The 17,978-nt window shown below is 33.8% G+C and overlaps 2 protein-coding genes across 2 annotated transcripts; one reads left to right on the plus strand and one right to left on the minus strand.

Annotated features, from left to right (window-relative positions):
• Positions 1-732: 732 nt before the first annotated feature.
• LOC111691618 lies at positions 733-3,212 on the plus strand. Its single transcript, XM_023454727.1, has 4 exons — positions 733-814; positions 940-1,239; positions 1,312-1,611; positions 3,086-3,212. The coding sequence occupies exons 2-3, from the start codon at positions 967-969 to the stop codon at positions 1,570-1,572; spliced, it is 534 nt and encodes a 177-aa protein (XP_023310495.1). The 5' UTR covers positions 733-814; positions 940-966; the 3' UTR covers positions 1,573-1,611; positions 3,086-3,212.
• A 2,119-nt stretch (positions 3,213-5,331) lies between these two features.
• LOC108907756 (odorant receptor Or2-like) lies at positions 5,332-14,172 on the minus strand. The gene is made up of 5 exons (XM_018711551.2): positions 13,836-14,172; positions 12,745-12,844; positions 10,390-10,494; positions 5,802-5,957; positions 5,332-5,396 (listed from the first exon to the last, which is right to left on the minus strand). Exons 1-5 carry the CDS (start codon positions 14,042-14,044, stop codon positions 5,352-5,354), a joined length of 615 nt encoding a protein of 204 aa, XP_018567067.2. The 5' UTR covers positions 14,045-14,172; the 3' UTR covers positions 5,332-5,351.
• Positions 14,173-17,978: the final 3,806 nt, after the last annotated feature.

Genomic DNA, 17,978 nt, shown 5'->3' on the forward strand with positions numbered 1-17,978 from the left:
AATTGGAAAGCAGCTATGGACAGATAATTCTCTTTCTCTAAAACCACAATAATAAAAAGGATAAAGATAGTCACTTTATCAAACTGAGGAAAATTTCGGAAACACATATAGTAGTTTAATATTAATCTTCGAACATATATGCGTTCGAAGATTTTAATCGAATTCAGTGCTTTGAACGTATGTCTGCACGCGATTTGTAATGGTGATGGGCATAATCGACCAATTTTGATAATCGAGTTATCGGTAATCGAGTACTTCTAATAATCGAGTGATCACTCGAGATACGAGATATTGGTCATTTTCATCCCAGCGGCGCATAAATATGTTTGTATTAGTCATATATTACTTATAAGCGTAGCTAAAAAAAAAAACCCACTTCAAAACCTGACCACTTTTTCGTTTTATTCTAAAAAAAAAGGTTACGCAATCAGTGACTATTTGCAGTATGCACTAACATTTTGGGGTGCAACCGTAGGGTAATTAATCACTCGAGTGGTGGGAGTAAACATCTCGAGATATCTCGAGTGATCTCAATAATCGAGTACCACTCGATTTTTCACTCGAAATCTCCCATCACTAATTTGTAACAGATAAATATGAATGGTATATGAGGATGAGGTATGAGGTTATAAATTCTATAATGTTTATATTTTAAGTTTAGGATAAACTAAAAGGGAAAAATAATAAGTACATAAATGAAAAATGGAAGGTTCTAAGGAAATATTTTGTAGGCTTTGCAATAATACTGTGAGCAATGAACATTTTACAGAGATAGACGAAACTACAAGTTTTAAAGACTGTTTCACTTAATCTGGTAAGTTGTACTGTATACTAATTTTCCAGACTAAGGAAACTCGCTTTTAAAGTGAGCTCAAAGTAGCAGATGTACATTATTACTGCTCATTACATTACCTTACTCTACCAGTAAAAATATTTTAGAACTTAGACGAGATATATAGACATGTCATGTGTCGTACATGTTCTATAAAACTGTATTCTTCATTCGACTTTAAATCCACTTGTCTTTACGTTGAAGAAAAGATTCTTGCTTACGTTAATCCTAAAGTGCCCTTTGTTGACTTAAGAGATGTTTATTTCATGAAACTGGGGAACAGATTTTTAGATAAAATGGAAGACGATCAGAAAATATCTCGATTATGTTTACAGTTAGTTAGCGAAGGATTTGTGCCATTTCAAGATATGAACTTCGTGACGATTCGTAGATATATCCCAGAAGTGGTAATTATCCATTTTACACCCATTTTAAATCTTATACCTGTATCAGTACCTTAACAACCTTTTTTGTCATAGAATTTTTCCATCACTGAAGATCCCATCGTTTGTAGGAAATGTTTTGATTCACCCGGTGTTCATGGTACTTTCATAAAGATTTGTTTGGATGTTGAAGCAAAAATTCACAATATAGGTGACAAGATAATCACAGGTTTCAAGTATAGTAGTATGTTTAGTAAAACTGGAAATGAAATTGAGTTAGGAGACGGAAAGATGAAGGAAGGGTTTAAAATTGAAAAAGAGCTAGAGACGGATGAAACATGCACTGATCAAAACTGAAGAAATTGATATCAAATTTGAAGGAGAAGAATGGGAAAGGTGAGAAAGTTGAAAAATATTGGGATAATATGTATATCTTGAGAAGTCCTCTTTGTATTTCCTTCTTCCTGTATTTATATAAAGAGAGCAGGGATTGTCTAAATTTGTGTTTTTTTTTTATCAACTTGCCTGTACCCTGCAATCTCAAGCCAAATGGACCATCTTATACATTCTTATTTACCAATAGCTTCTCAATTTTCTACCAAGAAGGTTGGCTCGCTTCCAAGATCAAAACCTCTAGATCTTTGATACTAACAATAAGCTGTTTAATTTTTAAAACTGCAACTAAGAAAGTTACAATTGAATTGCTTAGATAGAATATCGATGATTTTCTTTAGACTTTCCTTTAGCTAAACACTTATCAGCATTTATGCAGATTTAGTTAGTAAGCAGTTAAAAATAATAATTGGTCATTTGCGTGTGACATTAAAATTAAAAGTCATACTTTTCAAGACTGGTTCATTTTGTACTTCCACATAATAGAATTTAGTTTGATTTAATTTTTTATACAATTTTTTCCAAAAGTTTTTTTAACTCCCTCAAATAGGCAACTTGCATGAAGATTTAATTTCTTTGAGAACTGTATACATTTGTAGCCTATAACTGGTATTGAATAATTATCTTTTATTCTTATTTTAAATAATAGTAGTATATAGTATACAAGTGACAACTAGCAATGATAACAAAATAATTTCTTTAAACCTGCAAATTAAAGTTATTAAAATTATGTAGAAATTGAAAAAGAAAGCATTGTCTCGTCATTTAGTGCGACCGAGAACACACCCTGTTTATCAGCCGTCTGCCGTCTACAATTTCCATGCGAAACGAGAAGCCAAGTGAATTTGGCTGTCTCTAGGATTCCCGATCGCACTAAGTGACGAATTAACGCGGCAGCAAACATCCGTTGAAAACATTTATTTTACGCACCAAGCTAATACCTATTAATTTTCACTACCATGTATTAAGCTAAATCAAATCAAGTTCTATTATTTTAGATAATTATTAATTGGTTTCTAGCATATCTTTATATTAATATTAAAAAACACGCATGATTTAAACTAAATATCTCTTTAAAGTGGAAATTAATGTGCTCCAGGGATGTGCAAACTGGTCAATAAAGTCAGTAAATCAGTTATTTTTTTAGCACTTAACTGATGAGGATTATTATAGTAGATTCTTATAAAATGTATACTATAAATCATGATCTAATATTTACTTACTTGCTGCCTTGTCAGTGTGGTGGGGAAACTTTTACAATGATAAATTTTTAAAATTAAAATCTCAGTGTAGACTACAAATAAAAGAAGGTGCAGATAAGCTTTGGGGATGGTGAATGTGAAACAAAAGAATAATTTATTTTGTGAAATTTACTTTTTAACTGGAACATAGAAGTCTGCGTAAAAATAGTGTTTTTACAATGAAAATAGTTTATTGATAATATTTACGCCATTGTGATCAATTTTAATTTTTTCAGTGGTTCGCCTTCGTACAACTTACATAATGAAACAATTGGAAACATAATGAGGCACACGAATGAAGATGTAGGAGAAATAAACAATGAAATCGTATATATATGTGAGATGGGGGAAGTTGAAATAAGCAAACCTGAGGCTTTTTCAAAGGTCCCGTCATACAGTAGTCAGTATGAAAACCAGTTACAGACCAGTAACAATGGTCTAAAACAGGAAGCTGCTCTAGAACTTGTACATTATAAGCAAAGATCCACAAGCCACCAGTTAATAAGTAAAGATTTTTCATACATTTCAAAAACCCAAATGTACAAGTGTAATTTGTGTGATTATGAAACTAAATATAAACCAAATATCAAAAAACATCAATTAATACATAAAGATTCTTCAGAAATTCTAATGTACAAGTGTGATGAGTGTAGTTTTGAAACAAAGTATAAAAGATACATAAAAATGCATCAAGTGAAACACAAAGACGCTTTAGAAATTCAAATGTTAAATGCAATATGTGTACCTATGAAACTAAGTTGAAGACATATCTAAAAGTGCATCAGATATCACACAAAGACCCTTCAGAAATCAAAATGTACAAGTGTGATATTTGTACATATGAAGCTAAATATAAGGTTAGTGTAAAGAGGCATAAGTTAACACACAAATATTCCTCAGAGATCCAATTTTACAAATGTGATACTTGTTCATTTCAAACCAAATCTAAGAGTCGTCTAAAATTTCATCAATCAAGGCTCCATCACCCTTCAGAAATCCAAATGTACAAGTGTGATATGTGCAATTATAAAACGGAATATAAGAGTAATCTGACAAGGCATCGGTTGTCCCATAAAATCCCTTTAGAAATTCAAATGTACAGGTGTGATATGTGTAGTTTTGAAACTAAATATGACAAACATCTAAAATTGCATCAGTAAATGCACAAAGAATCTTTAGAAATACAAATGTACAAGTGTGATTCATGTACTTACGTGACTAAACATAAGAATTGTCTAAAAAATCATCAGTTGACGCACAAAGATGCTTCAGAAGTCCAAATGTACAAGTGTGATTTGTGTGATTATGAAACTAAATATAAACCGAATATCAAAAAACATCAATTAATACACATAGATTCTTCAGAAATTCAACTGTATAAATGTGATACATGTAGTTTTGAAACAAAGTATGAGACATTTAAAAATGCATCAGTTAACACGCAAAGACTCTTCAGAAATTCAAATAAACAAATGCAATATGTGTAGTTATGAAACTAAATTTAGGAGATATCTAAAAGTGCATCAGGTATCACACAAAGAACCTTCAGAAATCGGAGGGTACAAGTGTGATACTAAATGTAAGAAGAGTATAGGAATGCATTAGTTATCACATGGGAATCCTTCAGAAATGAAGATGTACAAGTGCGATACGTGTGATTATGAATCCTTGGTTAAGAGTAGTTTAAAATTGCATCAGTTAATACACATAAACCCATCGGATATCCAAATGTACAAGTGTGAAACATGTAATTTTGAAACTAAGTATAAACAATATCTAAAAGTGCATCAGTTATTGCTCAAAAATAGTTCAGAAATCAAAATGTTCAAATGTGAATTGTGTAGTTATGAAACCAAATATAAGAGTAGTCTAAAAATGCAACAGTTGTCGCACAAAGACCCTACGGAAATCCAAATGTACAAGTGTGATGCATGTAGTTTTGAAACTAAATATAAGACGAGTCTTGAAAATCATCAGTTCACACACACAGCAAGTGCGAACAGGATGATACAGGGTAAGAGCAGGTAAAATGGCATTTGCAAAGCAAAGTAGCTAAGTTTTTACCTCGTTAAAAAGAATTACGTTGCAGTGTTTATGTGGAAGCTAAGGTTTCGGACAGTACAGTTTGCTTAGAATTGATTCCTAGATTTTAGTTTCCAAAATCATCTAATAATTCGTCTTTCACCATTGAATTATGCTTATGTCAAAAGCTATGAGAAAAGTAAAAAATATCTCAGTCGATATTTCAGTACAAAAATATTTGAAGTAACTATTTGAAAGTAAATAAAACATTTTTCAAATAACAGGTTGTTTTATTAGTATGTGTAATGTTATAAGTGAAAGTGTGAATGCTGTATTAATATAGATACCTATGCTAATATCTATAAAAATTGCAACTATTTAATAAATATATTAAAAATGTGTAACATGTAGTACTTAACATTATAGTCTGTGAACCATATCTTGAAGTTGTCAATCCAAGTAAATGTTTTTTCTTTTGACTTATCTATACATAACCGTCAAGTAAGAATAAGAGGCCTTTAGTATCTAAAAATTAGAATAATTAGAAAAAAAATTGTTTCGTACATAAAACGTTGAAATATTTATGAGTGTGTAAAGTGACACTTTTCAATTAAGAAGTTTTGGGCTTCCGGGCTTGATTTTCTAGAAAACGACAACCAAAACCTATTTACAGAAATGCAAAATTTCCATACATAAAAAATCCTTTATCATAAAAAAATCAATGTCCTGTAAGTCTTAAAGGAGTGAATATATCGGGATGTCACTTCTAAGTTGCAAGTTCTCTGGAAAATTGAGCCTTAAACTTATTTTGTTTGTCTTCTAAGGAAATAGGACAAATTAACCCATCGCATCGCGTACAAGATGTGTGAACTTAATACTTTACGCACAGTTTCAAAATAATTTTTTAGAATACTTACAAAAAATACTTACACTTAGAAATGTTCCCAAAGTCATCGTGGTGAAGGGACCTATATCCAACTTCAGCACTTTATTAGCCCTCTGAATCATAAGCAGCATCATTTGTTTTACTTTTTTGGGTTCATCGTACCAACCACACTCGTAAATGGCTGTAGACACGTTGATACTCTAAAATAAGTCAGCTGTTATTTAACGTAATAGAATTTAGGTAGGTGATATTTTGTGAAATGCAATTTAAATGTGCAAAGTCATCAGTGGCATTTGTGAGAGAGGTAAGGGTGCCTGTGAATCCACAGACACTCTTAACTCATATAAATGAATATTGTGGGCCGAAGCTTACGTTTGTTTATTGATTTTAGATGTCGATTTGGGCCGGTACACTTAAAGAAATTTAAAAATATTGTCGTTAGGGTTATATGCTTCCCAAATTAATAATAGTATTATTTAAACATTTTACGGATTTAGGCTATGAAGGAACAGTAACAGAATGTCGGGAAACAATGTTGTTGGACCATATCTGTGTAAACGAGGTATTTGTAAGTCGAATATATAAAGAAATCGACTCTTACAGTTGCCACAATGAGTATTTTTTACGTGACATAATTTATAATGATAAATTTTAATTATGTTGGTTAAATATAGAGTTTATACTAGACTAGACTTTATACTATAAATATAGAGTTGTTTATTAATTGAATGTCGATACTTAAGGGTGTGAATCCTTGGGTCATTTTAAGAACAAAACTTCATATCAACAAGTTTTAAGAAAAAATTTACTTTTTTATTATAATTTTCTTATCACTCCAGATATTTTTATGAAATTTTGTACACACCTATCAATCATTAAGGAGCATTGTTTGATGTAAAAAATGTTTTAATATCTTTGCCAATGACGTCCGTACGAGGTTTGAACTAAACATTTTTGAAGAAAAAAATGGTACGCCACTGCTTTTTCTAAAAACTAAAATTATTTTTAAAATCTCCATTTATTTTACAGCAAATTCGGTCCCTAGACTTACTCTCGTACGACGCACCATTTGCACGTAAAAAAATGAAAACCAAAAAAAGTTTTTTCCCCAAGTTCATTGAGACTGCTTTTGATATTTTGTTGCCATTTTGTAGACACCCACCATGCGTGGAAACACTTTTTGTGGGGCAAAAATTAATTTTCTACTTTCACAAATGACGTTCACGTAGGCATAATATTAAATGTTTGGATAGAAAAAACGGTAAGCTCATTAAATGCCCCCTTAAAGCAAATGAAATAAAAATTAGTAGGCTGGGTAAAGTGTCATAATGTATTTATTATGTATTTACAGTAGTTGTTGAAAGTGTCCTCCACCCACACGTATGCAAGCATCTACTCTTCTTCGCATAGACTGACGTACATTTTCAAAAATTCCTGGGGTGTCTCTTATGGTTTGGCAGCATACTATTATACGATTTCGTAACTCTTCTTCGGTTTGAATCGGCACTGCGTACACTAAGCTTTTCAGATGACCCCAGAAAAAGTAGTCTAAACTATTAAGGTCGGGAGATCTGGGCGGCCATGACTGCGTTCCTCCGCGGCCTATCCACCGATCGCGATAGTTGTGATTTAAAAATTCACGCACCCGTAAGCTAAAATGTGGAGGCGCACCATCGTGCATTAGCCACATCTGGTTTCTTAATAAAAGAGGAAGGTCTTCAAGCATTGGCGGCAGATCTTCTTCAAGAAAGTGTAAATACGATTGTCCATCTAATCTTCTTGGGAGAAAAAATGGGCCTATCAAATAATCGTCAATAATACCAGCCCAAACATTTATTGAAAACTGTTCTTGATGATTTGATTCAACAATTGCAAAAGGGTTTTCATCCGCCCACAAATGGTTATTATGGAAATTTCGTATTGAGTTTCGAGAAAAACTAGCTTTATCGGTAAAAAGAATGATGTACCTGTCAAATAACGGATTTTCCAGCAGCTTTTGAAGAAACCACTCACAGAAATTAATGCGCATTGGGAAATCTCTAGGGAGTAATGCCTGGACTCTTGCAATGTGATATGGATATAACAAATTTTCAATAAGAATTTTCCAAACAAGTACGTGTGAAACATTAAATGTTGCCGCGATTTTCCTCGTGCTAGTTTCGGGGTTCTCCTCAATTTCATGTAAAATTCCTTCTTCAAGTTCCGGTGTTCTTACTGTTTCAGGGACTCCTTTAGCACTGTGGTCTACTTTTAAATTTCCGGTTTCGTGAAGACGTCTATGAATCCCAGAAAATGTTCTCGGATCGGGTAGTACGCGATTTGGATACCGCTCTTGGTATATCCTCCTGGCTTCGTATGCATTTCCGTCGGCAACCCCATAAGTAAAATGCATGTCAGCTAATTCACCGATTGTAAAATTTACCATTTTTTATGAGATTTTACCTCCTACTCTAATAATTTTTTAATAATGAAAAATCAATGTCAACTTTATTGCGAAAAGAAGCGTCAAAAATTATGACACTTTACCCAGCCTACTAATTTTTATTTCATTTGCTTTAAGGGGGCATTTAATGAGCTTACCGTTTTTTCTATCCAAACATTTAATATTATGCCTACGTGAACGTCATTTGTGAAAGTAGAAAATTAATTTTTGCCCCACAAAAAGTGTTTCCACGCATGGTGGGTGTCTACAAAATGGCAACAAAATATCAAAAGCAGTCTCAATGAACTTGGGGAAAAAACTTTTTTTGGTTTTCATTTTTTTACGTGCAAATGGTGCGTCGTACGAGAGTAAGTCTAGGGACCGAATTTGCTGTAAAATAAATGGAGATTTTAAAAATAATTTTAGTTTTTAGAAAAAGCAGTGGCGTACCATTTTTTTCTTCAAAAATGTTTAGTTCAAACCTCGTACGGACGTCATTGGCAAAGATTTTAAAACATTTTTTACATCAAACAATGCTCCTTAATGATTAATAGGTGTGTACAAAATTTCATAAAAATATCTGGAGTGATAAGAAAATTATAATAAAAAAGTAAATTTTTTCTTAAAACTGTAACACCCTGTAGCTCAAAAATTAAGAGGTTTAGGACATATGTTGATATTAAGTTTTCTTCTTAAAATGACCCAAGGATTCACACCCTTAAGTATCGGCATTCAATTAATAAACACCCTGTATGCTATATCAGTAAGTAGAGTTCAATTGAAGCATTTTAAAGGGTTGATAAGGGATGATGCCCCTTTAAAATGTGACAGAATTTTTTAACCCGTTAGCGGACTTAAATATTATTACTTTATTTTATAGGGAATTTAACTCTAAAACTTTTTTTAATCTTGTTAGTTTTCAAAAAACTGTCGTTTTCAACAAAAACACTAATAACTAATAATATGTATTGTAGCTGTTATTTAAAATCATCGAAAATTGAAAAGTTGGCTATGAATTTAAACGTTAAACTTGATGATCAGGAAAAAAGTTGGAATAAGAATAATTTAAAAGAAAAACAAACAACTTAAACAACAGAAATTGTTCAAAATCATCACCGTTTTCTCTCATCGAAACTTGAAGTCTAATCTATCCAATAACTGCTGATTGTTTTTGATAAATATGCATTTATCCGTAATGCGGTTTCACAATTCTGCTCGAGACGCAACTGGCGAGGAATACACAAATTCTTTTAACGTTCTCCAAAAGAAAGAAGTCACATTTGTTGAGGTCTGGTGATCGTAGAGGCCAAACTTGTGGACAATTATTTCCTCTTCCAATCCATTTATTTGGATACTGGTGGTTTAAAAAATCTCTAACAATATTACTAAAATGAGAGGGTGCTCCATCATATCCATCATGCATAAACTAATGTTTCAGTCTGAGTTGTAGTGGCACCTCGTCAAGTAGATCGGGGAGAGTGTTTTGGGCAATTCTAAATAACTTTCGCCGTTTAGTTAATTTTCAATTTAGGACGAAGAATAAATTTATACCTGAGAGGAAACGGTGATCATTTGAATAATTTCTATAATCAGTGCAAATTGTATGGTATTTCTGTTGTTTAAGTGGCTCATTTTTCTATTAAATTACTCTTATTCCAACTTTTTTCCTGATCGTCAAGTTTTTTGAAAACCGATAAGAGTAAGAAAAGTTTTAGAATTAAATTCCTCATAAAAGAAAGTAATAATTTTTTAAATCAGCCAACGGGTTAAAAAATTCTGTCAAATTTTAATGGCGCATCATCCCTTATTAACCCTTAAACATACTTCAATTGAACTCTACTGACTGTCGATTAATGCTCTTGATACACTCACACCATGTACAAAATTTGGTTTTTCTAAGTTCAAGTATAACTGAGGTATTGATTTTTTTCGAAATTTGAAACCCCCCTTTCAAGGCCTATAACTTCTTAGAGGTGCAGCGTAGTATAAAGATAAGTTGCGTTAAATCACCATATTTTGAATTCCCCTACGTGCCCCTGCTTTGTGTCAGTTTTTATGCGAAACACCCTGCATACCAAAAAATTAAACTGTTTTCGCATAGGTACCTATGTTCGCTTGTGTAGTACTAATTTAAAAAACGCCCTTTAATTGGAAACGTCAGTAGGAATATTAGTCACACTTCTGTATATATAGTACATTTTTTTATTTACCTCCAGCATGATTTCATTGGCATACCAGTAATATACTAGCAACCTTAACAGCATAGAGAACACAAATTCTGCATGAAATATGATATTGAAAACTGTTGCTTTTGTCTGAAACATGATAAAATTATTTGAAAATGCAAAGTATCATATTTGTTCTTGATATTGCAATTTCTACAAAAACATTTACATAATAAAGTGTTCTCAAAGTTGAGGTATTTTTAAAACAGTATGTAGTATCGTAATATGCAGGACGAAAATTCACCCATGTTTTGAAAAACCCCTTCAGTCTTAATAAAAGGAGTCCTACAAGGCGCAGTTCCCACCAAAACAATAGAAATCCACACTGGTGCACAGTTTCCGTCAAAATAACAGAAATCATAGTTTTCACCCAAGTTTCCAAAATTTTCAACAATCCTTCGAGAGGTCCGCACAAGGCACAGTTCCCGCCAAATAGTAGGCCACCATCAAATCACTACTATGCAGCTCGGAGGACGCAGGGCGGGAAAACACTTTCATCGATGTTTCGAAAGTTTTTGGGTTTCCCCTAGCAGAAGCCCACAATTGCCTCCAATATGTTCCAAACGTATTAGACGATACTACCGCGCATGGAACATAGCGCTATACCCCCTCCGTGGGAAGACGGTGATGATTTCTCTACTTGTCACATGACGACGATGACGCATGCCCATCAATGCATGGGAGTCGTCAAGAGCGTAGGACTGCTCGAATATTTTCACCACACTTCTGAAAAAAAAACGCGAAAATTATGAAGTCCTGGATCTTCAAACTCGAACGTTAATTTGTTATTTTCATGTACCTACGTGACTTTTTGGTAAATTTAACTATTTTTAAGAGTTTTACATCCTGCAAAAAGTATCTCAACCTAGAGAACACCGTGCCTGGAGCCAAAGTGAAATAAGACATGTCATTTTAAGCAAAATGTTTATTATATACATGGGTCTGAAAACGCTAATAAAAAAAGGTACAAGGTGGTAAAGACTGCTCTGCCAGACATATTTTTGAATAACTCCAAAATGTCAAGTCCAAATTATACTCGATACAAGTCTTTAGTTAACCTCAATTAGCATGTACCGGATGTATTGTTTCATTTGAATTTGATTGACCATTTTGGAATTATTTTTAAAAATGTGTCTTTGGTGTAATATGTGCTTTGGCACTGTAAGTATCGCCTCGTAAATTTTTTTGGGACCCATGTTCATGGGAAATATTTTGCTTAAAATGATATTCCCTATCGTCATTATTCAAACCATATTTTAAAAGCATACAAACGTATAATAATTAAATAAAAACTGTGGGTTAACTTATTAGAATAACAATAGAAAATATCGGTTGTCCCAAAATTCGCGCAAGATTTGAATTTTGCGCCATTTGTGCGGTAAAGTGTTGCCAATGAAAAAAAGACAGCGTGAGAGCTGATAGTTCAAGGTTATTAAAAATGTAGCACTACTCGAAAGAACAAGGCACTTTCATTGTAAAGCGATATTTTTAAAATAATGAAGGTTTGATAGCTATAGTAGTAGAATAGTGGTTTAACTTCAACTATAAAGAGATTAATTGAAAAATTCAAGGAAACTGGCTCAATTACGATCTTAAACACTCTGGCCGTCCTTCAACAAGTCGTTCAACACAAAACATCGAAGCAGTTCGTGGGAGTGTTGCTGACACCAATTAGGTACCGTGGTCAAGAATTGGATATTTCGAAAAGCTCCCTGCGGCGTGTTCTCACGAAAGATTTGTATCTTCATGCTTACAAAGTTCAACTGACTCAAGAACTGAAGAGCGAAGAGAGATCTTTGAATGGATTATGTAACAAGTGGATGTAGTTTTTTTTTTAACAAATTCATATTCAGCAATGAGGCTCATTTTCATCTTGATGGCTTCGGTAATCGATAAACTAGCGCTTTGGATTTAAAAAAATCCACAAGTGATTGTTGAGAAACAATGCATCTACAACGTATCACTATTTGGTGCGGATTTTGATCATTGGACTATGTTTTTTCGAAAATGGGGCTGGACAGGCGATAACAGTTAATGGTGTTCGTAAGATAATCTAGTTTTTTGTGCCTAAACTGCGAGATATGAATATAGACGGCATGTGGTTTCAACAAGACGGTGCCCATTGCCGTACATCATGTGTCATTTCGTGGTCGTATAATTTCCCGTTTTGGTGATCAGAATTGGTCGCCCAGATCTTACGATTTAACAGATATACTATTCCATACATAAGCCTATACTGTATACTTTACGAATCAATAAAAAAATTACTTGCGTGAATTTTAGAGCAGACTTTTAGAAGAGAATTTTTTATCTTTTTTGAAAAGTGCATCTCATACAAACCAGAACGAACTGTATCATAATCGAGGCCAACTGCAGAGAGCTTTGTAGGAAGTCCAACAGCATTATATTTTTCATGGTGTCGTTATACTCTTCCAAGTACCTGAAAATGAAAACGCTTTTATTCCGATGGTATGGTTATTGTTAATTGTTCAAATTTTAGAATACTTATTTTCTATACAAAAATCCGTCCGTCAAAAATATTGCTATAAATGATATTTTTCGCTGGTTTGGTGAAAAAATTAAACATTAACTACTATGAGATTTTTAACCATTCGTGTAACTCCGTTACCAGTAATTATAGTAAAAGCTGACCCATATGAATTTTCGGCATAGATTTAATAGTTTTTTCCTCCATTGGTTGATATGGAGCTGTGATAGAAATCGTCATTTGATGTGACCTACACAGTTATTTACTTTTGAATTTAATGAGATTTCTGTCGTCGGTTCCGAAATCATGAATCATACATTCGTAGTAGGTACTCCTCGAAACAAATCATTACTTGATATTCTATAGATTCAGTTCTAAGTTTTAGTTTGGGTTTTTGGTGGATTAGGGTAAGCTTATTCTTAGTGTCTTAACCTGGGCGGCTTTATCAAACTTTTTGACTTTTTTAGTGAGAAGTGATAAACATTTGCGCCAAAATTTGAAAAGAAGCAATAATAATGTACATGATTTTAATTTATGGATTTATTAAAATTCTGTCTATCTTTAATAGTTTCTGAATTATCTTGGATTCTCATCGGATACATACAGGGTGTAACTTTGATGGTAGCCTTGTTGAACAGAGGATACCTTTGACCTTTAGAAACACATATAAGTTTGTTTTCTCAAATTCCGTCGTAATAATCGAGTTATTTTTATTTATTTATTATTTTTCGTAATTTTCATACCTCACCGCGTCGCTAGATAGTCATAACTTCAAAACCTGCAAGTGAGAATTGAGAGTAGCTGCATGCGTTGTTGCCTGATTCATCTTTCTTGATTTGTATAAATGTTTTTTCATATCACACATAAATCTGGCTATGAAGACAACAATCACTAAACACTGAATCACTTAAACTCCACTTAAAGTTACACCCTGCGTACCTACCTTATAATTCCTTTGTGCTTCAAAATGCATTCCCTCAAAGTAACGAAGCTGGCTTCGTCCCTGCTGCACTGGAGCTGATCCTTGACTTTCAACACGTATCTGGGGAAGTTAGACAACACGTGAGTCAATATTCTGATCTGGCCAAGAGGAAATATTATCAAATTGAAATTATAGGCGTCGGTGTACATCATGTAAAAAGCTCCCACCATCCCGTCGAATGTCAGCCACAGGTAGCTGATGAGGTAGTGGTCCTGCGGGTCATAAGGCAACCACGACGACAGGGGTAAACTTTTGATGATTTTAGTTTCATTGGTAGCTTTGTCGAACTTTATCTTGTTTTCATCATGCAATGAATGGATAAAGATGAGTATTGCGGCTGGAAATAAAACTTTTGATTAGCAAGGAGGCATTATTAGAGCCTGTCACTTTGGTGCGTTAATAAAGCGTAAATGTGGGAGTGTTCAGAAGGTATATGTCGTCGCTCTTTGATACGGCTGCTACATCTAAAGAAATTTAACGTCTCATTGTCTGACACTTGCTATTTTACGCTGTGATGGAGAGAGTTTCTGAACATTCATAATCCTCAACCCACATTAACGAGATGAGTAACATGGTGCAGGGTGTATACCAATCTGGAAATTCTCAGGAATTATCAGGGAATTTCATAAGCCTGGAAATGTGAGAGGTAGGTATATCGGAGAATTTTTCAAATAGTGAATAGTGAATTCGCTACTACTATTACTAATTTTACGGTGTTTATCTGCACTATCTGTCGTATATTTATTGGTCGCCTGTCATTAAGAATTAGTTTATGCTATTAATTTGCCATGCCATTTTCCTTTTATCCAATTTAACCAAATTTAATTATCCCCGCCAGGGATCTTGGAAAACTATAAGATATACAGCAAATAAGCTTAAATGGGCAAAGTGTAGAATTTGATAATTGTCGTTTGTGTTTTATTAAGAATAAATGTAAAATATCTTTTCAAAAACCAATTGTAACTCGGTCATTTACAATGCAACTGAAAAAATTCTTTAATTTTTAAATATTGTCTAATGGGCTCATTCAGCAATTTTTTTTTATTTGCTTAACGGAAAGTTATTGCAATTTTCAGGGTCTCTGCAAAAAAATTAGAATTTTATGTCGCCTACAAGTCATCCAAAAAAAAATCATAAACTGGTGCGCTGAGTATCCGCTGAACCGGCGGGTGTGACGTCACCGCATGGGAAACCGATGCCGCATGCTTGCGTGTGTTGTCAGTCAGTCGGGTAGTCGGGTTTTAGTTGCCTGTTAAGTTTCGATTAAGTACGTTAAGATACCGAATTTTGTTAGCAATATGGAAGACGCAGAACAGAAAAAAATGACAAATATTGTATTGTTCCCCAGTGGGAGAGCACTAGTGTGAAGACGCCTAAGAAAATAATAATGTCTCCGCAATTCTGTCGTGCAGATCTAAAATCAATAGTCTATTAGTCTCGACTTTGATTTGTTTTTTTTTATATCTTATTTGATAATGACTTATTTTGAAAGCAACAAAACTACCCTGCGTAATTTAGGTATGTAATAAACACGTTTGTATCCTTTAAAAACGCTATTTGTGAATATTATGCGAATAGCTATACGTGCTAAGTATTTTATATAAAAATACATAATAAATATTATGTTATTAATATATGTATTTATAAGATATTAGGTAAATTTAATGTAGTTTCAACAGCAACACTGCTGCTACCCAAAAATCACGTGACACTTTGGAATGTATTGGAGAATATTATGTGGGCCGGGTTAATTTACTAATGTATACAGGGGTTTCTGAAATAACAACATTCCTTGAAAAGAGTGATACAGGGCACGAAAATGGACAACTTTTATTAAATTATTATTTTAAATGAAAAAAAATCCACACGGCCAGTAATACTGCAATACACAATTAATGAACACAAGCCATACTGACCTACCATCAGATTTGCTTGATTGTGGAAGTCACGTGGAACGTTAGAGAAGAGCTTTACACATGTAGCGAGTCCGAAGTATTTTGGCCGTTCACATGCACAAGATGCACAGTGTCGGTTTACATTTATGGTTAATTTTCTTAATTAATTTTCTCGAAAAAAGAAGCATTTAGACCATCAGTTGCTTAATAAAAGTTGCTCATTTTCGTGCCCTCTATCACTCTTTCAAAACGAACGCAGTTATTTCAGAAACGCCCAGTATATGGTGACCAGGTTAAATATACCTATAAGTTGTAAATAACAAAATTAATTTCATTAAATTAACTTTGAATAACGAGGAAATTTGCCTACATAGAGCATATAAGCTACGTTATCGACCTGTTAAGGGCATACGCTTGGCTACTACATGGCATTTGGCAATTTAGGCCGTCAGAATCCAGTCGGCATTGCGATCAACGCCCTACGATCTCTCTAATTATGTATTTATCATTGTTTATTTATTACTTTTATTGATTATCCTGTTAAAATATTAAACATCAAATTGCCTCCTTTTGAGGCACTAGTAGCGGCTCCTGGATCGATGGGGATAGTGGGTTAATTTATGAATGAATTTGGCCAGTCAAATAGGAGCGATATTCGATGCAAAGTAGAGCAAAAAATTGTCGGTCTTTTATCAAAGGAAAATCGTGTCATCATTTTTAGGAGGCGTAAGTTGAACTATTTCAAATTTAAAATGAAATCGAATGTAAAATCTGAAATCCCGCCGCATACGCACTGTGTTCTGGTACTAGCTGTAGTCGCCCAGGTGCATCTAGTGTACGAAGTGATCGTCGTGGTCGTAAAACCCTTAAAAGCGTCTGCATTGGTTCCCTTGACAGGCAATGATTTATTACTTTGCATCGAATATGATCCTACTATAGATAAGTACGGATCTCTTGGACTAGGCATCCCTCTGTATTTGTTTTTAGGTAGGTAATTAGTATTACGTTCTGCTTTTCTTTAATTCGGATTTCGTCGAATTCGGAGAACTTTTGGTCGCCGAAATCTGAACGGTTCGTTCTCCTCTATACTGCCTCGTTGTCAACTACTGTTGCGCTAACAGCATAGATCTCTCGCGCTGTCGATTGCTACGGCGCGGCGGGGTGATTTAGGATTGCTGGGAGCGGTTTTTCACAGTGATGGCGGGAACTTTGGAAAGATCGGTAAATTTTAGCAGTTTCCCCAATGCGTCGTTCTCGATGACACCGTTGATAGCATCGGCTTTTGACGATGTCGATTGCGGATGGGGTTGTTTAGGGACATGAGGCAACCCATATTTTAAAATAAAAATGAATAAAGATGCACGAGAATGTTGTTTTTAATCATAATTACAAATATTTTAGTATTAATATAGACGAGCAGAATCGTTGAATGATTGAATAAGATATATTTCCTGAAAACGGTAATTTAATTATATATCAGATAACTGTGTACTGTCAGTGTGACAATTATGATTTTAAAGGAATTGTTGAAATAGAAGGAAAGATTGGTAATTTTAAATACCACTAAAAATTAAGGTTGTAGAAAATGTCATGAAATTTGATAATTTTTCTATATTATTAAGGTCATATTTACACACATCTAGGATGATCCTATTCACTGTATTTTTAAGTTTACTATATCTATTATTTTACTTACCCATCGTCAAATTACTGGTGTACAGCAAGATAGTAATGTAACTTTTCCTTGCGTGGAACTTGTATATTTTAATAGTCCCCTCGTCGTTGCTTTCAAGAATACCTTTTTCGGTAGCCAAGATACCTTTTATCAAATTTTGAATAGTGTCACCTTTTATAGACCACAACCTCATAGCACAGATTGAATGAGGAAGGGTAACACAAAGATTGTTCATTACTTGTTGCACCCCGGTTTCATAGTCTTGAATTATGATGAAGAATTGAACGATGGCGGAGAAAATGAAGAGGATGAAGTAGTAGAACAAATATCTGAAGTAGATGTCATAGAGCCGACGTTCAGTTGAGTTTTCTTGGAATACAAACGGCCATATTCCCGCCATGGAGCTGGTGTATATCGAAATCTTGAGGTGCTCGCTCTTAGGAAAATCTACAAATACGGAGTAGCTGAATTTCTTGTTTTTCTTTGTCCACAATAATATTATAGTTATTAGAAACAGAGAGATAACATATTTTC

Source organism: Anoplophora glabripennis, unplaced genomic scaffold (assembly GCF_000390285.2).
Source record: "Anoplophora glabripennis isolate ALB-LARVAE unplaced genomic scaffold, Agla_2.0 scaffold393, whole genome shotgun sequence".
NCBI lineage: Eukaryota > Metazoa > Arthropoda > Insecta > Coleoptera > Cerambycidae > Anoplophora > Anoplophora glabripennis.

Coding starts and splice junctions, on each gene's coding strand:
- LOC111691618 (XM_023454727.1), top strand. CDS start 967: ATGTGTCGTACATGTTCTATAAAACTGTATTCTTCATTCGACTTTAAA. Junction 1,240..1,311: donor GTAGATATATCCCAGAAGTG/GTAATTATCCAT, acceptor TTTTTGTCATAG/AATTTTTCCATCACTGAAGA.
- LOC108907756 (XM_018711551.2), bottom strand. CDS start 14,044: ATGGTGGGAGCTTTTTACATGATGTACACCGACGCCTATAATTTCAAT. Junction 5,958..10,389: donor CCAATGAAATCATGCTGGAG/GTAAATAAAAAA, acceptor GACTTATTTTAG/AGTATCAACGTGTCTACAGC. Junction 5,397..5,801: donor CTTTGGGAACATTTCTAAGT/GTAAGTATTTTT, acceptor TCTAATTTTTAG/ATACTAAAGGCCTCTTATTC.